We start from the raw sequence: 22,667 nt of genomic DNA, 5'->3' as shown, positions 1-22,667 counted from the left end.
TCTTATCTGATCGTCGACGAAGCCAATTTACGAAGACTTACTTATTTTAAACTATAAAATTGATGGTGTGAACATTTCTAATTACCTTAAACAATTATCTGTTATTGGATCTAATTATTTAATTAGTCACCATAATCAACAGCTAAACTGGCGCTCTCCAGACCGGAAGTAGTAGTGAACCGTTGATGGCAATTGACGCTCACTGAGTCACATATTTATAGGTTACTGTTAATGGCTAAAAGTTGGTTAGCTAGAAATATTTAAATATAAATTTAAGCGATACTGCCATCTTAGATTATTATCTCCTGCAGGGTTGTGTTACTGAAATTAACTACTTGATAGATAATACATTGATGTAAAATATTCAAAATAAATATAGGTAGTAATTATGATTGCTAAATGTATATATTTTCAATCACAGCGTAAAATAATAATCGTTAATATTCCTATTTTTTTTAAATATGTTAAATGTAATTATTTTAATGGCTTGATTTTAATGTAAGTTTAATTATGAAATTTATTTCATTAATTTCTGTATTATATTCCCATTGCACCTGCCCCAAACTTAATGTCTTTATTTAAATATATATATATATCAAAAATATATCGATTTGAATAAATAAATACATTTATACATACATTAAAAAAAATAAAAAATAAATAAGGTAAATGTTTTACAAAAATAACCTCTTAATACTGTTTCCTTCAGTAAAAATGCCCTAAAGGTTCTGTAAAGTGTTTTTCAAGAATAACCTTGTAAGAAAGCTTTTGTGTTTAGTTAAGGCAGAGGTTGAGACTGTAAATTATTCAGTGAAGTCTTATTTTAATGATTACAAACATACATTTTCATTGTACAGGTACAATAAGTTCCCCATAGGGAGTTCTTTGAGTAACATAAACATATCAGTTCCACATTTCTTAGAATGTACAATTTGAAGCGTTGAAATGACGTCAGACTGTAACTCTACATGTCTTACAGTTCATAATATATAATACACACACTGAAGCTTCAGCTGCTGCCTGTCAGCTGCGATGGACAGACGTGATGAGACGTTTTATTGCTGGCCAATAGTAAACACACACACAGACAGAAACACGCTACGCCGAGGCTTTCTGACTGCGCTCGATGGCCATCCGCTCCAGACGCTCCGTGTAGAAACCGTTAAAATCCAACCTGAGAAATCAGAACACAAAAACATCAACTCTGTAATGAAATATCTACAGTAACTTAATCTATTCTGCATGAAATTACTGGAAATGAATCATTGCTAAGGAGAAATCTACATGTTCGGAACATAGTAGTGTTTGTATGAATGACTGCATGTAGGAATCACCTGTAGATGATGCTGATCATGCTGTGCTCGCAGTCATTGGTGCTGTAGATGCTCAGCTTGTCCAGCAGGTCCAGCAGCAGCATGCTGAAGTTGCTGTCGAACTTACTGATGGTGGCTTCAAAGCTGGCGTCTGACTGCAGGGTGTCGGCGTGCTCTGCTAACAACTGAAGGAAAACACAAACATGCACCAGTTGATAAATACAGTCATTGAAATATTTTCAGATTTTTTAAAGTAATTTTTATGACCTTTTTATGTTTGTTAGGAGTGTAACGATTTCCATTCCACATAGAAAATTAATAGAAATTAGCGTTCAATGTCCGTCCTTTCCTTACGGTGCATTCAGGTGCACCTCATAAAATCAGAGAAACTCAAACTGTTGTTGTAGAGTATCCTTCTGCCATCTAGTGGCTCTTCTTTTTGTTGTTTAACGGTTTGGTGAAATAAGTTATTACATTATTAGGAATTATTTCAATCTGATGACATGGCCTTAGTGTGGTGCATTACACAAAAATGTCCTGTTATGTCATACTTGGTGCCAAGTAGCTTTTTTAGAGGATTTGAAATGTAAATGACTGTGATGAGGGGATAAAACCAACGATCAACGCTGGAAACAAACATTTTTATAGAAAAAAACAATCAAATTTTGCCCTAAAAATTGTGCATTTAGAGAATAGTGTCACCTCTATTATCCGCACAGGCTACTTGTGTCTCTGGTGAGGTCATGGTGATGAGTGTTTACCTTTGTGGTGAGCCTCTTCTTCTCTGCCTCCTCGGCGTGCTCGCTCTGGGTGGGCGGGCCGCCCATCGTGCCCTGCTCCAGAGAGAGACGCTCCAGCCTCATGCTCTGAGTGAACCGCTGAAACAGCCAGGAACAGGAGAAACATCTCAGTACTGCTAGTTTCATTTTCAGGTTTTAAAGAGATAGTTTGGACTTTCTTAAGTGGTTGTATGAGGTTCATATCCAGAGTCAGTGTATAATCTGTTTTTTATTTTTATACTGTTATATTTATAGTCATATTTATATTATATATTGTTATTGTTACCTATTTTGTTCATTGTATTCCTTATATTATCCTTTATTTTGGTTGTTTTTGTAATTGTTTTTGTAACTTGGAACAATCTGGAACCAGAATTCCCTTCATGATTAATAAAGTTCTATCTTATATTATTTTTGGTGTTTTAAAGAGTTTAGTTAGATTAACCAAAGTCACACAATAACACAAACATCTAATGATGGAGGCAGCTGTAGAGCAGAAACTCCTCCTGTGTTCTTTTTTTTTTTAAGATTATTTTTTTGGCATTTTTTTGCTTTTATTGATAGTGATAGGTAGAAAGGGGGTGATAGAGGGGAAGACATGCGGCAAAGGGTCCATGGGTCCAGGTCCTAGCTTCCAAGTAATGGAAAGATCTGGTTTAGGGTTGTACTTTTTAACCTGTGAAGACCTCAAGTAGATAATAATCTGACTATGGATAACTATCTCATGCTACCACAAATATCTAAACTATCCCTTTAACAGCCCAGAAGCAGGAGAACTGCATCATTGTGTCTACAGACCTGCATGCAGTTTGTGAACATGACGCAGACGGACATGAGTTTGGAGAAGATGCGGAGCAGCTCGGGGTTGGTCAGCATGCAGTCCTTCAGGCAGTTGTCCAGGAAGCTGGTGTGATGGCAGAGCACGTCGTCGATGTTTGAGGCCTGCAGAAGAAGAAGACAGACTATCAGCCTGCTGCGGCTCTGTTACAGTAAGTAAACAGTGCGTGATTGGGGCAGGATTGACTCACAGTCTTCAGGTTGTTCTCCATGACGTGCCAGGTTGGCTCCATCACCTCAAACATCATGTAGTACTGGATGTTCTGCACGAAGTTCAACATTCGCTGTCGGAGAGCGAACGCAGCTGCAAACCTGCGAACGGGCAGATTAAAAACAGTGTTAGGACGTTTTTCTGATTGAGGCTTTTACACAGGGTTCATACACTTTAGCAGTGGTCAAATTCAAGCATTTTTCAAGGACTTTCAAGGTCCATATTCAAGCTTTTCTAGTATCTTACACCTGTTGTAAGTTGCATGTTTTAGATGAGTACTTGCATACTAAAAGAGGGAGATTTCACTTAACCACACCAACAGCGATGGTATTACACTTTTAGGAGGAACGGTCTTCATTTCAGAGCTACTCATTATTTTTTACATTGAACACGTGATTATCTATAGTCTATAGATGGATAAAGTCAGATTGCAAGAGAAATACAGGAAGAATTTCAAGCATTAACAAGCACTTTATCCAAAGTCCAAGCACTTTTTAAACCTTGAAAATACAACATTTAAATTTAAGCATTTTCAAGGATTTCAAGCACCCGTACCAACCCTGTTTACACCATAAATTCTACATGAACTCACCACTTGGCACAGTGTAAAGAGTAGAGCTTGAAGTCTTTGTTGCTGATCCAAACGTTGCACAGCAACCGCTCCACATGTTTACAGTAGAACATGTGGCGGAACAGCATCTGGTACCTTGTCAGGGCTTTCCTGGGAATAACAAAACATTAAAAGTTTTAAAAATAATTTTGAAATTACTTTTCAAAAGTTACAAAGTGCTTCATCCACAAACAGAAAAGTAATATAAAAGATATTGAGCATTTTTGCTGTAGAGGAGCTTTAAAACAGTTGAATGTAGAGCAATATAAATCAATAATGTACAAGTCAGTAATGTGCTGCCCACTGCGCCTTGCATGGTGTGTTCACTTGTGTGTAAAAAAGGATGGGTTAAATGCAGAGGTTGAATTTCCCCATTGTGGGATTAATAAAGTAATCTTATATTATTGATTATTGAGTTATTGTCAATGCATCTATTGTAATGTACTCCATCTGGTGTATTTCATTTTTTATATATATATTTATTACTATTAGTTGCACCATGATGGTAATGGTAATTTATTATTTAGTTTATTTTTAATTATTTTATTTGTGCATTGATATTTATTTTATTATAATACTGTTTGTTGGATAATAAAGACACAAATATGACTCCATATTTTATAGACCAAACAACTGATTGATTCATCAAGAAAATAATAAAAAAATATGAAACAGCTCATATAACAAACTGCATTTTTTTTGGAGAAAAATAAATATACTTATGTTGCGCTAAAATATCTACTATAATATCTCACTATGAAACAGATAAATAGGATAAAATGATGATCAGCATCAGAACCTGTTGATGATGAGTGACAGCGGCCACTTGACGATGTAGTCAAAGGAGAACGCCTCCAGGCCGCTGAGCGCCACGTCGGTGGGGTCGGCATTGATGATCGCCTTCTCCTGTTTGGTCTCGATGGCAAGAACACGCAGCAGCTGAGTGATGACGTCATGAGGCATCAGGTCAATCTGGATGGGAAAAAAGGAGCATTTTATAAAATGTGACTCATAAATCACAAGACCAGCCAGCCAGTAAAGGAAGACTTTTATAGATTCGTCTTTAATTTTCCTTCATAAGATTTTATCCATGCTTTAAGGCAGTGGTTCCCAAACTGGGGGGTGTGACCCCTAGGGGGGCCCAGGGTTACAGAAGGGGGGGCTTGGCAAGGCTAAATTGAAATAATTTCATTGTTCTCCAATGCTGCACTGTAAAAAATAATCTGTTTAATTTACGGAAAAATACCGGCAGCTGTGGTTGTCAGAACTTCACCATAAAAAATTACAGTGAGTAGGTTTTCTATTCTAAATTTAAATGTAAATATCAGCAAAAACTGTAAGTTGACTGAATAATCCTGTTATTTTTAGGGCAATTGTGTCATTCATTCACACATCATGCTATTTCTCCATTAATTTTGCATGAAAATGTTATATTTTTACAGCAAAACTGTGCGTTTCTTCCAGTTTATGACAGAAAAAAGTTAAAGTTTTGTGCTATTCTTTGATTTACGGTAATTAAAAGTGTCTACTACGGTGATATACAATTTTTAAATGTACGCCCTATTTCTGATGTAATTTGACAGTTTTACTGTTTTGAAATATTACAAATACAAAAAACAAGGATGAAAAAATATGACAAGACCATTCTTTCCTCCAGATAGAAAAGGGGGCCCAGTAGAAAAACTTTGGGAACCACTGCTTTAAGGGGACTTTTAAAACTGTTCATCACTAAAACCATACATTTACAATCCAGTCCTCTGCAGGTTCATCACTACGAGCCACAGGTTCAGCATCTTACAGTGCCGCAGATTCATATTCCTGCAGCAGTCTGTGTAAATCTCTGCACTTTTATATGCTCTCATCATTAACTTTACTGTCTTATTCTCCCCACCTTGAGGTCGTCTTTGAAGGGGTCTGTGTTGGCCGTGCTCATCCTCAGAGCGAGCTCCAGCAGAGCTTCCAGTCGGGGAGGAACAATGTCGTCCACCGGCTTCTTCAGCTCCTCCTCCGTCAGGTCCATGAAGTGCACGAAGAAATCTCCTTTGTCCATCAGGAAATAGTGCTTGATGGATCTAAAGACGACAACACGGGAACATATAGGTCAATAAATGCATCAGTAAAGTGTATATTTAGATATTATTAGGGCTGTCAATTGTCAAAATTGACTAATTAATCACACAATTCCCCTTTTTTCCATCTTAAGACAGCAGTTTGTAATTATGGATATACTGTACATCTGTTCAGGGGAGACTTATTGCTAACCAAAGCACCTTAGAACTTGAATATGTTTATTGAGATATCTTGAAGTGAAAAGGGACCCATTCAAAAATGGCCATAACCATTTTTTCCTCGCTCAAATTTGAATGTGTTATTAAGTCCTCTTCCCATGAATATATATCATGACAATATAATAAACTAGAAGAGCCAATAAATTAATTGGCTCTTCTAGTTTCATATAATCCCAATATCTTTACTGTTTCTCTATATTTATTTAAAGTTGGAATAAAACTATTTTGCCCCATTTATATTTTTTGAACACACTAAAATCTCATAAGATGCAAAAATAGATTTAACAGCTTTTTATATTATATATTATTTGTTGTACTTGTTTATATTCCATTTAAAAAATATATATTTTTCGGTATAATTATATGTAAAGTAAAAGAAAAAGTTAAAACTGGTCTCTTTAAAAGTCCCAAAAAAATGCATGATGTTTCCAAAGTCCATAATTATGACCTAAAATAATTGTGAGTATAACTAACCTTGCATTAAGGTTATGTGCACTTTTGAGGTTGTAATCATTGCAAATGCTCGCTTTTTTGCTAGTTTTTCTGTTGGTAAACTGAGCTTAAAATCTAATATATTGTTATTATAAATAAATGAAGAAATCTCACAAATTCAGATGTTTCCATACATTTAACACGATGGTTTTAAATGAACCTGATCATGTATATATGACTTTACATTCAACACACAAACTCTAAAGCCTCCCTTCCTCTCTGTCAGTATAAATGATAGATGAGTACCTGAGGCGTGACACCAGCTCCTTCTCCTCCATGAGGAAGGCCAGCAGGACTTTGCTGGCGTAGTTGTAAGCTTTCTCTATCTGCTCCACGTAGGCGCGCTCCTTCAGCGTGTACAGCACCTCCTTCGCATCCGGACACGTCACGTCACGGCCGCACTCCCGCACCACGTTCAGGTATTTACCTGCACGATAACAGAGTTCAATCTTTTGTCCAAGAAAAGCTTTAATAAGGTTTTAGATTTGGTTGTTTTTTTACCTGTGCTTAATATTTTGTCTGCCATTTTCTGCAGAAAAGAGGGAATCCGATGCTGCACGATGGTGTATCTCTGATCCCAGTACTTATCATTATAATCCTCCTGAATCTTCTCTTTCTGCAGCTCGTGCTCCTCCACCATGAACTCACTGTGAGGACACAAACATCAGATTTAAACACGCACAGAGCAGATCTTCACCGTGTTCTGTTACTCTGAGCATCACCGGGTTTAATCTGCACCTGTACGGGTCCTTGATGATGCCCCTGTAGATCCACTTCTCCAGGATCTCGAAGTAGGGGACGCTGGCGGCTTTAGTGAGGTAGAGACACAGCTCCTGAGCCTGGCTGTCCCCCGTGTAGTTAAAGGTCCGATCGTGGAGAAGACTCAGCGTGGAGCCGCCCATACACTCTCCTTTATCCACCGAGGATGCTGAGGGGAGAAAAAATAGTTTATTTTTAAAAAAGGAGCTGCTATCTGAAGCTAAAAGCTGTTTGTTCAGTGCCGTTATCTTCAGGAAACAACAAAATGTTTGAAAACATAAATAACAACTCTGTGTATTCATTAGAAAACTGTATAAAGACAGTCATGAAAATTATTAGACCATTGTTTTCTTAAATGTCTTGATCATTTTAGTGCCAGGTACAACTAAACATTTGTTTGTCCAAATATAATGATAACAACAAAAATAGCTGATAAGAGTTTAATTTAAGAGCTGATATCTAGACATTTTCCATGGTTTTCTTGATCATAACCAAAATCATTATCAATAAAAAAACATAGAAAATGTCTTGATATCAGCTTTTAAATTAAACTCTTATCAGCTATTTTTGTTGAGGTAAAAGTGTGAATCTGAGAGGGAAGATATGAATTATGGCCTATACAGCCCCTCATAGAAATCACTGTAACTTAACATTCAAGACCATAAAGCAATGTAATATTCCTATTAAAAAATAATTACAGATTTAAGGTCCATATGATGGTTATTTTTTGTAAAATAAAGAAAATAATAGTAGAATAATTAATTTAATAATTTACCTTTTTTCTATCTTGCTACCTTTTTTCTATCTTGCTATCTATTTTCCATGGTTTTCTTGATAATAACTCATCATTAACAAGGAAACCATGGAAATGTCTAGATATCAGCTCTTAAATTAAACTCTCATGAGCTACTTTTGTTGTTATCATTATATCTGTCCAAACAAATGTACCTTTAGTTGTACCAGGCATTAAAATGAACAAGAAATTAGAGAAATCAACGGTCTAATAATTATTTCCATGACTGTATATACGGAGAGATGTCAATATCAGCATCTGTCCTGAATTTGCTGCTGCTGCAATTATCTCTAAACCTGGTTCAGAGTGCCCTCGAGAGGTTAAACTGAGCAGATTGTGTTCACTTTAAAATGCTGCTGTGTTCAAGTGCATCTGTTCTAAATATGAGCTCCCTTCAGACAAAGTGTTGCATAAGTGTGCTGGCAGTTAACATGTCTTATTCATGTTTGAACAGGTCCCAGAGTCACTTTCCTTAGAGACAGTCAGAGCAGGTGCAATCTGAAAAGTTTCAAACCAGTGTGCAGGAATGAAAAAAGAAGAAAACTCTCATTGTGTCCAAATTGAGCTCCATGTGAGAGAGTGTCAGCAACAGAATCACTTTTATTGTTTTTCTGCTGGAATGTCCACAAGTGACCCAGAGCTGAACCTTTCCCAGGCATCCAGTTTCCAATTTATTCCTGTCTCTCACTTTGGGTAACAATGGACAAAGAACAGCTGATTCATGAAGCTGAAATTAAGAGTTATCTATACAAGGTTTCCAACCTGACCCTGCCAGGTGGTTTGTTACAGATTTATCTGAGAAGCTGTCACTGAAATCTGTTTGGCAAAGAACAGACACTAAAAAAATACCTGGCAGGTAACTAGATGAATCACGTCTGTCACCATCACCAGGCGAAAGCCCTCAGTTCTGTTCTCTGCTCTTCTTTTAATGAAGAAATTATGTAAGAATTATCCTATCCTATCCTATCTATATTCAAGAGCATAGATTTTCAGTTTGAGAGCATGATTTTATTCCTTTTCAGTGACACAGCTCCTTCTCATGCTCACATTTTGTGCTCGCACTCAGATTTCTGCTGCTTATTTTCAAAATGTGTGCTTGAACTCAAAAATCACATGCTTGTGCTCAAATTTCTTCTTCTTGGACACAAACATTTTGCTCGTACTCAAATATGTCCTGTGATCAGAACTAAAGACCACCACCTCTCAAATCTAAAGTTGTGCTCTCAAAACTTATCTGCACACACTCCGAACAAGCACGTGCTTAAATAATGTGTTTTACCAGCCAATAGGGAGACCGCTAGAGTGTGGACCAATCAAATGACAGATGCGTTCCTTCGCCCTTTTACCATAATAGCCAGCTATTTGAATTGTCACCTATTTAAGACGCCAGCATATTTATGCATAATTAATCTTAAGTAATCCTAAAAAGAGTTATCGTAGTTTAGATGTTTTCTAATTTTATACTAGCGGGATATATTTTATATACACTATAAATACACATAGTGGCACACATTACTTGATGCCTGTCTGGCGAGATGGATATACAATCTCGCAATTCTCACGTGAATTGACAAGACTCGAGGGACTCTTGAGGCTTTTACCGATTGAGGCGAGGATCTCCATGGTCCTCATGGTGGGCTGGATGTAGAACCAGAGCTTCTGCAGGGACAGCATGCCCTGCCGCTGCAGGTGCTCCAGCTGAGTGACCAGGATCAGGTACTCCTTCATCAGAGTCCTCATGGCCGCCGTCAGCGCGTGGTTCACCTGGCCGTACTCGAAGGACGACTTCTCCTCAATGAAGCTGAACAACAAACAACACCAACATCTGATAAATTGTCCTCAGTTATATATGTAACGTAACTGTATCCCAAATCAGACACCGTTCGGCTAAGATTCTATCAAAATTTCACATTAAATACTATTATAAATGATCATGTTCCAATCTTCCAATTAATTAAATGGTGTGAAACTAAAGTCTAACTTCTTATCTTTTAAACCGTATATTGTTGTACGTGTACGTTAGCCTCGGGTTTACCAGAGTCGGCAAAAGGACGCTAACGCCAGTAAATTAGCCGTGCGCTAACTGTAACCCAAATCGGACACTTGGATCTCCTCGCTGTAAAACAATAAAACAATGGGGGCTGCTGAGTTTTTCTAGGGAAATTGATGTTTCTGGGTAAGCCAAATACATAACACCGTTATCAGCCATCATTATCAACACACCCGGACCGTACTTCTGTCCTTCACAATAAAATACAGTACAGTAAAAATAAAGATCTACTTTTAAGATTGTCGCACTAGCGTTGTTACTGCTTTCTCTCATCAGATTTACTTTTGTACTGTAATTAGACATGTAAATCTACATGTACATCAATGAAATTTCACATGTAGATTGTTAAATATGTATAAATCAATTATACCTACACTGGTGGTGGCGATCTTATTCAGAATGATCGTTAAAACACCAGAAAGTGCGGCATTGCAGCTGTTTCCGATTTGGGATACAGTTTCTATATGTAAATAAATGACATATTTACATGCTCACCGTGTTATAGTGGAGTAATAAGACGCCACTGGTAATATTCTGTTAACCAGCTCTTTGATGGACATGTCCAGAGTTGAATCGACGATGAAGGAGCGGTTCTGTCTCCCGAGGACCGGCTGAGCTGTGATGTCTCGACCGTCAACTCCAACCAGAACAAACAGCAGATCCTCCACCAGAGCCTGCTCCTGGGCCGGCAGCGGCATCGTACCTGACCACAGATAACACAGATATAAAGACTGCCAAGTAGTGGTAATGTATCAATTATCAATTATACATTGTTTTGGCTTACCGATGGCCACGGCTGGGTCTCCTGCAGGCGAGGGGCTGGTGATGAAGTCTCCGAGCAGAGCAGGACGGTCGTACACCCAGTTGGGGAACACGGGGTTGGGCTGTGTCGGGTTCTTCTTGTTGTGTTTGTCTCTCAGCATCTTCCGTGTCACTTCAGCAGGCTGCAGGCAGGAAAACAAACAAACAAAATGGGAAATCGATACATTACAATCAGGAGGTGGCTGCTTGTTTTCCAGCATTTCAACCAAAAAAAGAATGCAACACCAAATTTTAAAAACATGCGTAAAGATATAAACAGAATGCATGAAATTCCTGTAATTCAAAGAAAAAATTGTTGAAGTCCAGCATGTTTAAAAAGTTATATGATTGAATTCAGCTTCGGAATTCGGTTCTGGTTGTTTTTTAGTTTGTTCCCAAGAGAAAATAATTATTGCAAATGGAAATGATGTAATTTAAATTCTCTCTCTTTATAAAGCCTGCCAAACATTTTTTTTTTACAAACAGTAAACACAGATTATATCGTATGCTCTCTCTCCTATTTGTCTCTGGGAAAATCTTCCAGGACATTTGGACTCGTACCTCAACAGAAACTCTGATGATTATGCAAAAAATAAAATCATAGTTAGAACATTAGATAACTCCTCTTTCTACTGTGTTCAACTGAATGTAGGTTACAAAGGATTTGCAAATCACTGAGTACTGTTTTTACTATATTTTTCACAGTGTCCCAACTTTTTGGGATCATGGTTTTAGTTTCAGCACCAAAGAAAATCTGTTTTTTCTCAACTTAAAATGGGAGCCTAAGTGGGTGTATAACATTGTACAGGTTGGAAAGAGACAATGGAGTCTTTTTTTTTTTTTTTTACGTCTTCTCCTCATTAATAGCTGCTTGTTTTTTAGGATAAGAGTAAAAGCTTACAGGGAATCGATGCAATTTGCAGCGATCTCTGTTGACACATCCTTAACCTCAAAGGTTCTGCTGAAAATTGATTTAAACTTGTGCTTTTTCGTCAGATAGTACCAAGGTTTAAGAGCTTGAGTTGGTTTCGTAGAAGAGGGTTATAAGAGAGGATTTCTCACCAGAGGAGCGTTGGAGCTGGCCGTCACGTTTCCGAGCTTCTTTCTCAGCTCGTCCAGCTCCTGCATGGACATCTTGGTGCTGGTCTGAGGCAGCGAGTAGCTGGTGGTGGTGGTGGACGTCGTGTTGGCTGACGACTCCGACCTCTCTTTGGCATTCTGCTGCAGAAACTGGAGAGTCTACGAGAAACATCACGTCAAAGCTGTGAGATAGTGTCATAAGAATGGTGAGCTAATAAGGTTAAAATATGCAGTTTATCGAACATCTTTTATGATAATGTGGGGGAAAGCTTTCAATCTTCTATTAATGTTTGTCACATTAGCTGATGTAATGATTGTGTGAGAAGTGAAAAACAATCATCATTCTTTACATCATAGTCATTTCAAATCTATGAAGCCAAAAGGTGAAATAATCAATTTAAAGTAATAACATACAAAATCACACAATAAGCTGCTTATAAACTCTGTATTACCTCTTTATCCTCACAGAGTTTGGACAGCAGGTAGACCAGAGGGTCGAGGTTTCGAACATTTTTGGACTTGAGCTCCTCGTACTTCCTCAAGAAATCCTCTGGAGTTTTGGAGAATTCTGCTAATTTGACCTGAAAAATTATTTTATTACAGTTAGTGGCCCATTCATAGAAAAAAGCTTCAACTTTAGAATATTTAGGCATTGAATTGCGAATATGAAAAAAATCTTAAAATTTCCTCGATAAATAAAACCAAAACAAATCTATAGTGTATAGAAACCTGTACATCCCTTATGCAGGAAATATACGGTGAATCCACTTTCTAATTTTTAGGACCCTTCTAAACCTCAACATAGTTTTAAAAAAATAATGATCAGGCAAAGTCTGCTGTTTATTCTGGCATCAAGTTGGCTAAAATGTTTGTGACATTCTTATCTGCACAAATACAAAGGTGTTTACGATATGTGGACATGACGTTGATAATTTTTGCTCAATAAGTCAATATTGTAATTATTGTGTCAGGACTAAATCAAAACCCCAAATTCTGCTGTCAGTTGTTGCACACACATCTGGCAAAAAAACACATTTTCTAGGCCAGTGATGCCTTCAGAAGTCCCTAATAACATTCCTTAAAGGCTCCATATCACTTCAGGACATTATGGTATATTTTTGTGTTGTTCCAGGAGGGCCCGTCACGATAATAACTATATCGACTTATTGTTTGATATATAAAAATAGACACAGTAGTTTTTTCTGGACTCAATAAATTGTCATTTACTTTTTGTACTTTTTTATGTTGTGTAAATACATAATGATTATCTCATTGCAATTTATTGCTAACAGAGCCTGAATGTCTATCTTATTTGTTTTGGTTATAGTTTATTTATTCATGTTTTATTTATCTAGGATATTCTAATACTTCTTTTCCACATTTCAATTTCAATGTTTAATATTCTTGAGGTTTAAAAACTCATTGCTGTGGCAAAGGATGTACTTGTTATGCTCTAATATCGTGGTAAAACAAAAACAACATCGATACAATGATACTACCGTTTGTAGTTTCTGGGAAAATACATCTTCCTATAAGATGTGTTATTGTGACTGGCCTAGTGTCAGGTCTATTCCAGGCCTGGAAAGTTGCACCAAAGCATGTATAAGTGTGTATCACTCACTTTGGCGCTGTGAGCAGACACTGTAGTGGTCACATAGGGAGTCCTGTGTTTCTGCAGCAGGTCTATGTAGCCCTCTGCTCCATCACCTCCCCGTACATGAAGCAGGCTGAGCAGCTCGTTCACGTCGTGGTGGATCCTGAACTCACTCATGGCTCCGGCTGCTGAAACACAACACACTTTATTTATTAAGGAGAGAAGATGGAGAATCATTTATATATTAGCCCTGGTGACAGATAGTACTAGCATTAGTGTTGTTAGCTTATAATGACATTATATATAATATCACACGCACCTGAGTTGATTAAATGCAATACTTCAGTCTCAAACAGCTGTTTTTAAGAGCTTATTATGATGCTGAGCTAACTGTTATTTGATGCTAGCTGCTACTAGCCAGCCCGGATGAAATGAACTGAAATGATGCTAACTGTGCAGCTAGCTCATCCCGAATGAAATGTAGGATTATCCCAGTTATAAAAACGCAATTCACTAATAATAAGCCTTATTACAGGTGTATGTAACCCCAGTCTGTGTGGAGCAGCTCACCTGTCAGCGGACTGTGGTTCAGCTGTAAACACCGCAGCAGGTAAACAGCGCGCGCCCACCGCCGGTCAAATTCTTCTTCTTCTGCTGAAATACCCGCAGCGGCACCTCATCGCCCCTACAGGCCAAACATCTCATCACCGCGTTTAACGTTTATATAACAGCGAGAAATTTAAATAAACAAATTATAATATTGAGATAATTTACAACAACATTTACTCTATGGAGTCGTGGGCTATTTTGTCCATTTTTTAATCCTTTTCATCCTGCCTGTATACACCACTTAAAAATGTTTAAATGCCATGTTGGTATTTTTTTTTTCAGCACAACCTCATCTATATGACCTAATAATTGATTTTTTATTCTGATTTACTGGATCAACATTTTGAAACAAAAAGAAACAAAGAAAAACCAACATAAATGTGATCTTGTGATTGTGTGTGATCCTGTCATCCAACTCTGTTTTTTATTCTAGTTTGACTGTATTTTATTTGTGTCTTGTGTGTTTAGCGTCACAATTTTGGTCATTTTGTGTCTTTATAAGTCATATTTGTGTCTTTTTTGGTCATTTTGTGTCTTTTGTTGTGTATTTTTTTAGTTATTTTGTGGGGTTTTTTTGGTCATTTTGTGTCTTTTGTTGTGTATTTTTTAGTTATTTTGTGTGTTTTTTTTAGTCATTTGTGTCTTTTTTTTGTAATTTGTGTCTTTTTTAGTCCTTCATTCCAACATAAAATGTGATTTTCAAGGAAATATCAGTCAAACAGTTGTTGGGTTGTTTTGATTACATTTTGGTAAATTATGTATTTTTATTGTGCAGTCAAGGGACAAATCAATCATAAATGGTGTCAATAGCTTTTATTGGCTTTTGCAAATTAACTATTATTTTTATTTATTGATATATAATTGCCTATATTGCTATATTTATTTTTTAGGAGACCTGAAAACCTTTCTTTTTATGAAAGCATTTTGCTAAACGTCTTCCGCTTTTAACACCTGCTAATTTTATTATTGTATGGTGTTCCTCTCATAGTTGTTTTATTCTCTGTAGCACTTTCTATTATCTATATCTATTATTATTCATTTTTATTATTATTATTATTTTATTGATATAGTGTGTGTGTGTGTGTGTGTGTGTGTGTGTGTGTAAAACCTTTTTATTATACACACATATTACATGCTCTTTACAGTAACATAAAACAAATTATTATATAATTATATTTGCATTTGAATAAATAAACATTGCATGTATAGCATATTTTACAATAATTTGAACTTCATCTTTTTTCTTTTTATTTGCTTCCAAAATGTTTCAGATAAAAACAACAAAAAAAAAACATACTTGAGAATCTAAAATAATTTGCTTTTATTTTGAAAAGCGGCGACACAGCGGAAGTAAACAGTAATCACGTTACAACCCGGAAGAATTGCCGTTTCTCTGATTAACGTTTGAATAGACAAGAATGAGCGATTTATCTGGTGAAGGAACGATTAAACGCGATGCTGCGGACACCGTGCAGCCTCTGACCGCCACATCAGCGTCCTAATCCGCGGCTCCGGAGCCAGAGGCGGCGGAGAGTGAGCAGCTACGCCCTGCTGCCAGCGGCCGCCCCACACCGTCTCTGTGTTTACAAATCGGCCGAAGAGAAGCTGTTTTTCCCCGCAGTGAGTCGGTAGCTAGCCGTGTTTCAGACGGAGGAACAAACATGGCTGAATTGCAGGTAGTGGAGCCGAGCAGCACCAGCACCATCGAGCAGCCGGAGCACCGCGACGTCCGCGGCTCGGTCCGCCTGGCGTCGCCCACCCTGCTGGTCCCTCCGCGGGGCAGCCAGCTCAGCCCCGCCGGGGTGTCGAGCGGCAGCGGCGGCCGCTCCGTGTTCGGCTTCCCGGGGAAGAGCAGCCCGAGCTCCCCGTCCGAACCGGCAGACAAACCGGGCTCCCGCTGGGTCCGGCTCAACGTCGGCGGGACCTACTTCATCACGACCAAACAGACGCTGTGCCGGGACCCGAAGTCGTTCCTGTTCCGACTGTGTCAGGAAGACCCGGACCTGGACTCCGATAAGGTAAGTTTACAGCCCCAAAACGGCTTTAAATCTGGCTGTAAACATGTGTTTATTGATTTATTTATATTATACATTCATACTGTCATTTATTAGAACATTCAGTGGTTCATTTAATGGGATTAATGGTTGCAGCAATATATCGCGGTATATAAAAATTGACGGTTATCATACGATAGATAGTAACTTATCTACAGTCATGGAAAAAAATATTAGACCATTGTTTTTATATTTCATTTCTTTTATTTTCAGAAAATAACCCATATCACAAATTTAAAATAAAAAACAAGGCATATGCACATACATACATATACACATACATATAAATATACACACCTACTCATCTACTTGCATACATGTAAACCGAGCCATACATACCCATACAGACCTTTTTTTTTTTTAATCCATCCATTTTGTTTTTTTATCTAGCTGATCTAGCCATTTTTCATGGTTTACTTGATAATAAACAAAATCTGTATCAATAAAACTATGGAAAATGTCTAGATATCAGCTCTTAAATTAATCTCTTCTGAGCTATTTTTGTTGTTATCATTATATTAATCCAAACAATTGTACCTTTAGTTGTACCAGGCATTAAAATGAACAAGAAATTTAAGAAAACAACGCTGGTCTAATAATTATTTCCATGACTGTATAGATCAGATTCCCCACCAAAAAATGGGAAGCAGTGTAAATAAACATGGAATGCATCAAACTCAGAGTGTATATTTACCAAAACAAACTGTTTTCACATTTAATATATTGTCTTTAATTACATAGGCATGTATAACCTAAATTCCAAAGAACCTGTGAAGCTGTGTGAAACCTAATATATACATCAAAATGCTTGATTTTACACATTTTTATTGATAAATATATACATTTAACAAATATGTATACATTAAAGATATTTCAAACATATAATATTTATGTCTGCAGCTATATATCTTGGTTTATCGTGGTATTACTTATTTATAACCCCAATTGCCCCCCAAAAATTGTGACACTGTGTAAAACGTGTTGTGGAAAAGGATGAACTCATTATGCTCTAATATCGTTATAAAACTAAAACGACATGGATACGACGATACTATCAATTCTCGTGATAGTTTCTGGGAAAATATATCGTCCTAAAAATGTGTTATCGTGACAGGCCTACTCACTCTTCTCGTCTCCATAATTCTGTTTTTGTTTATCCAAGTTATTATTAAGCCTTCTTCTACTTTCTACAAGGACAAAAAACCCTCCTCACTAATGTTTCTGTTCCTGCAGGATGAGACAGGAGCCTACCTGATTGACAGGGACCCCACATACTTCGGCCCCATCCTGAACTACCTTCGGCACGGGAAGCTGATCATGGACAAGAACCTGGCAGAGGAAGGTAAAGTGTGCAGTTATAGTTTTAGTTCACAGTGAATAAAGACTGAACAATGTCGTCTAATGACCCGTTTCTGTGTGTCAGGTGTCCTGGAGGTTATCATAGGATGCAAAGTAACTTATCTTTATCTCAGATTCTCCCCAAAAATTGGGAAGCAGTGTAAATAAAAATGGAATGCATCAAGTTCAGAGTTTATATTTACCAAAACGAACAGTTTAAACATTTAATATATTGTAGGGCTGGGTGATATGGTCCCGATTTATTTTGGCCGAATATCGATATACGATATATATCCAGATGTTTTTATCGCAAAGTGAGAGCAAATGTTCAGTCAAAGTCAAATATGACACGTCACAAGTAGTTTTATTGAAACTTTTTATTTAAGTGAACATAAATACTGTATAACAGGAGAACAGGAGAACCTTTTTAAAAAAATCAAAGCTCCATAAAGTGCACATTTAAATATAAAAATGTATTAATCATAATTAAAAATAGTCTATGAAAATAAAATAGGCCAATCTTTTTCTGATATAAATATATTTATATGAGAAAAGAATGAGAAGAACATTACAAAATAACGAAATATGACAAACCCTAGTAAGGGCAGCGTTTATTTATAAAAGAGGAAAAAAAGAACTATATCGATAAATGTGATATGGTCTAATTCCATATCACATTTAAAAATATATCAATATATTTTTTGTATCGATATTTTTTTATATCGATATTTTTTTATATCGATATATCGCCCAGCCCTAATATATTGTCTTTGTACAGTCTTTAATTAAATGGGCCCATAGATAACCTGGGATGCTGTGGGAAGCTTAAAAAAATATATATATATAAATATCACAAATGTTCAATGTCTACTGTCTACTCCTTGAAAAATGCTTTATTGTAGTTTAAGTTTACAATGAATAAAGACTGAACGCTGTCGTCTAATGAGCTGTTTGTGTGTTTCAGGCGTCCTGGAAGAAGCAGAGTTCTACAACATCGCGTCTCTGGTTCGGCTGGTCAAAGAGCGGATACGGGACAACGAGAACCGGACGTCTCAGGTACACAAACACACACACTGTCTTCTACTAATGATACAACCCAAAAATAGCTTCTTGTGCAGATTTCTAATGTGTTTTTCTGTCCTCAGGGTCCTGTGAAGCACGTGTACCGAGTACTACAGTGCCAAGAGGAGGAGCTCACACAGATGGTCTCAACCATGTCGGACGGCTGGAAGTTTGAGCAGGTGCACAGAAAACCTAGCTTTTTTTAACCTCTTTTCACATTATTATAAATATAGAGGAAAGCACAGATACTTAGCATCATATGTGTGGTCAGTTGAAGGCTGCTACTAATGGTCATTTAGATTTTTTTGATTGTTTTGGTGACAATTTCTGTAAAATGTCATGTTACTTGGCTCAGGAGGAGACTTGTTTTGTGCAAAGATATTCAATTTATTATCACCCTCTAGGTTTAATTTAATTACTGAAGGCAGTTTATTTGTTCCTGTTTCCGTAAAAAAAATTAATCGGTGAGAAAAGACCCCTTATAAGGCAGCTTGTCACCTCAGAACACTTTATATCTTCCTATTAACCTTGACTCTTTGAATTCTTTGTGATTTGAAATGTGAATTCAGCCTGCACAACAGGCGATAAGCGTCTAAATTCTCATGTTCTGGGTGTAAATCTGGCTCAAACTTTAAGTTTAACTTTAAGCATTAAGTTGCTTCATTTACACCAGAAACAACTATATATTATATCTTTTTTTTGCTGCTTCCATGAGGATTTCTCATTATATATCATTATATTAATAATTATATTTTAATTATAAACATTGATTAGAATAATCATTAATAATGGGCCCCTGTTGATTGGTGACTAGATTATTTATTATCAGTTAATCTGTTGATTTTATTCTTAATTTATTGAGGAACATTTTCTTTATAAAAATTGTTTTTAAAAAATGCTTCTAGAGCCCAAGGAAACATCTTCAAATGCTTGTATTGTTGGACCAAATATATTAAATTTATAGTGAAACGAAACAGAAAAAAGAAGAAAGAGAAAACTTGTGGATTGACTAAATTCTCTGCTGTAGTTACAGAACTTAATAACCTTTTAAGTAATTCAATATTTCTATGTGTTTGTGTGGTCAGCTCATCAGTATCGGCTCCTCCTATAACTACGGTAACGAGGACCAGGCTGAGTTTCTATGTGTCGTTTCTCGGGAACTCAACAACTCCACCAACGGCATCGTCATCGAGCCCACCGAGAAGGCCAAGGTCAGACACGCTCAACACCTCACACTGTTTTCATTTGTGTCTAGAAAATAATCAGCGATACAAGTATTGTCAGTATATTGAGTCTTCACTTTTATTCTCTCTGTACTGGTTAATTTCACCTCTTCAGGCCTTCAAAATACGTAAATAAAAACAGTTTAAAAAGGAAAAAAAAGGCTGTGAACCTCTGAACTACAGAACCAAATGTTATATGAACTGTTTCCTCCTGTTTGTCTGATAAAACTACATTGATCAGCTGTTTCAGGGCAATACTTTTGTGTTTTTATTTAAATTGAAATATATATTTATATTATTTATTTTTGTTTATTTATTTATTTTTTTCGAGCCAACATCTTCAGTAGAAACTATTCTTCTTCTTCTTGTTATTATTATTATTATTATTATTATTATTATTATTATTATTATATTAAAGAGAGAAGAACAGTCAGACAGAATCATAATAATAATGATAATAATAGGTTAAATTGAGTCCTATTAGGACGTAAGTGCTTTTAGGACAAGAACATTCACAAAAAGTTTTTCCATTTGAGCACAACATATACTGTCTTTAAACAATTTTAAATTAAATATACAGTCATGGAAATAATTATTGGTACAACTAAATATCTTGATAACAACAAAAATAGCTGATAAGAGTTTGATTTAAGAGCTGATATCTAGACATTTTCCATGGTTTTATTGATAATGGTTTTGGTTATTATCAAGAAAACCACTGAAAATGTCTAGATATCAGCTCTTACATTAAACTCTAACCAGCTATTTTGTAGACGTCCAAACAAATGTACCTTAAGTTGTACCAGGCATTAAAATGAACAAGAAACTGAAAAAAACAAGGGTGGTCTAATCATTTTTTCCATGACTGTATAATTCCTAAAAACAGACATGAGTCGGCTTCAGTTTTAACGTGTCTCTGTGTCTCTGTGCTCAGATCCTGCAGGAGCGAGGCTCGCGGATGTGAGGAGTTCTGCTCGCTGAGCTCAATAACACTTAACCAACAAAACAAAACAATAACATGAACATCTTCTCCACGAGTTTACCCTCCTCCTCCTCCTCCCTCCAACCGCCTTCATCATCATCACCATCAGCCTGGTCCGTCCTCCTCTGGTGTGCCTTTCCACAGCGGGGCTCCCGTCCTCTCCTCCTCCTCCTCTTCCTCCTCCTCCCTCCGTCCGGCTGTGGACCTCTTCGGTTTAAAGGGATTTACAAGTGAGTGTTTCTCCTCATAGCAGCTGTTTGATGGTCAGTGTCTCCGCGGCGGCGCAGTAATGTCAGTGGAGAGCTTCTATAGATCATCTTCATCGTTTATCATCGTCACGTTTAGCAGAAATCTCCTCAGGACTCTCAAGGGACATAAAGGAACGAACACGGCTCTGACGAGCCTCCTCTGACTCCTCTGAGGCGCCAGGCCGCCGCGTGGAGGGCGAGCGGCTGCATCGCTCGCCGAATCTTTAGAAAACATCACAAACAGGCGTCCTGCCGCTGGAACACCGCGGCGGCGTCCTCCTGGCTCCTGCTCCTGGGCTCCATTTGGTCCGGAAAGTTTCAAAAGACTCATAAAAAAAAAAAAAAAAAGAAAAAAGACTACACCTGTGTACAATTTGTCAAGGCATGTGAGGAATCTATATGAATCTATATAGGCTACATGATGAAATTATATGAAATGCAAATGGTGTAATTACTGATTTCTGTATCATAGTTGTCATATATTTACATATTCTTGGTGGGTGAGTCTATTTAACAGTGACGGAGATGATATCATTTTTTCCTGAAGGTTCCCGTGGCTGAAATATCACCTCGTTCTCTCAGCTGCACGTTTTCTGTCGTGTTCCTCAACAAAAAAAAAGCAAAAGGTTTCCTCTTCGATATCCTACTTTGATCTCTTGCATATCTTAAAATTGTAATTAAGGATAAAGGAAAACTGTCGTGGCGGGATTTGGACCGTGGCCAGTGTGCACGTTGCCTCAAACCCCCCCCCTTCTCTCTCCTCACGCCGACATCATCAGCTCGATCTGTCGCTCCTCAACGTCCCTGATAATAAAACTGTGTCGTCTCACATCCTGCAGCACATGTAGCAGCCTTGGCTGAATCTCACTCCTCACGCTGTTAAATACACCTGAGTGACGTCAGCGCTGAGTTTTACAGACTGTCAGTGAACCTGCCGTGTCTTCAGATCGACGCCTCGTTTCAGACGCTTTGTGACGTTGATTTTCCTTCTCGGCTAACGTATATTTCTCTTGAAACATACGTGACATTAAGTGGCTGTGTGATGGAGCTGTTTAACACCTGGAACAACACAGCTGCAGTTAATTTAATCTGGCGGTTATTTTCTTGGTTAATCGATGAGTTGTTTGGGCTGTAAAGTGTCAGAAAATGGTGAAAAGTGTTTCCCGAAGTCCAAAGTTTTGATCTGATACACGACATTTGAAGGCGTTTCTTTTGGCTCCAGGGAAATGTGGATTTTTTTCAGTATTTTCAGAAAGATTTGGCACCATCTAAAGAATTCTTAGTCGATTAACACTCGTTTTTGTCAAATAATCATTTAGTTAATTTATTTAATTAAGAGTTTCTCTACAACGAATCATGAAAAGGCCACTTTAAATCTTGTGGTTACCAGAAATTTGCTCTTAAGTTTCTTGGAAATAAATCATCCAGCATGAAAAAAAGCATGAAAATATCAGCAATCAACTGCAGAAATCTTAGTTAACTAAGACCAAAACACCAATTAGTGATTTACAAATGAAATTATTCTTTTTTTCACTGGTCAGTTA

General features: G+C 37.2%; 2 protein-coding genes across 2 annotated transcripts; one reads left to right on the top strand and one right to left on the bottom strand.

Moving 5' to 3' along the window:
- Positions 1 to 803: 803 nt before the first annotated feature.
- tubgcp2 (tubulin gamma complex component 2) lies at positions 804 to 14,255 on the bottom strand. Its single transcript, XM_059323995.1, has 18 exons — positions 14,178 to 14,255; positions 13,635 to 13,795; positions 12,466 to 12,594; positions 11,996 to 12,172; positions 10,917 to 11,076; positions 10,628 to 10,835; positions 9,684 to 9,883; positions 7,269 to 7,458; positions 7,032 to 7,177; positions 6,777 to 6,957; positions 5,642 to 5,822; positions 4,550 to 4,722; positions 3,733 to 3,861; positions 3,121 to 3,241; positions 2,891 to 3,034; positions 2,075 to 2,191; positions 1,335 to 1,498; positions 804 to 1,174 (listed from the first exon to the last, which is right to left on the bottom strand). Exons 2-18 carry the CDS (start codon positions 13,782 to 13,784, stop codon positions 1,099 to 1,101), a joined length of 2,646 nt encoding a protein of 881 aa, XP_059179978.1. The 5' UTR covers positions 13,785 to 13,795; positions 14,178 to 14,255; the 3' UTR covers positions 804 to 1,098.
- Positions 14,256 to 15,563: 1,308 nt separating this feature from the next.
- kctd2 (potassium channel tetramerization domain containing 2) lies at positions 15,564 to 21,868 on the top strand. The gene is made up of 6 exons (XM_059324709.1): positions 15,564 to 16,234; positions 17,504 to 17,612; positions 18,573 to 18,664; positions 18,754 to 18,849; positions 19,756 to 19,881; positions 20,828 to 21,868. Exons 1-6 carry the CDS (start codon positions 15,878 to 15,880, stop codon positions 20,855 to 20,857), a joined length of 810 nt encoding a protein of 269 aa, XP_059180692.1. The 5' UTR covers positions 15,564 to 15,877; the 3' UTR covers positions 20,858 to 21,868.
- Positions 21,869 to 22,667: the final 799 nt, after the last annotated feature.

The sequence above is a fragment of the Centropristis striata genome, chromosome 21, assembly GCF_030273125.1.
Source record: "Centropristis striata isolate RG_2023a ecotype Rhode Island chromosome 21, C.striata_1.0, whole genome shotgun sequence".
Lineage (NCBI taxonomy): Eukaryota > Metazoa > Chordata > Actinopteri > Perciformes > Serranidae > Centropristis > Centropristis striata.
This window is presented reverse-complemented; position numbering and strand designations above follow the sequence as displayed.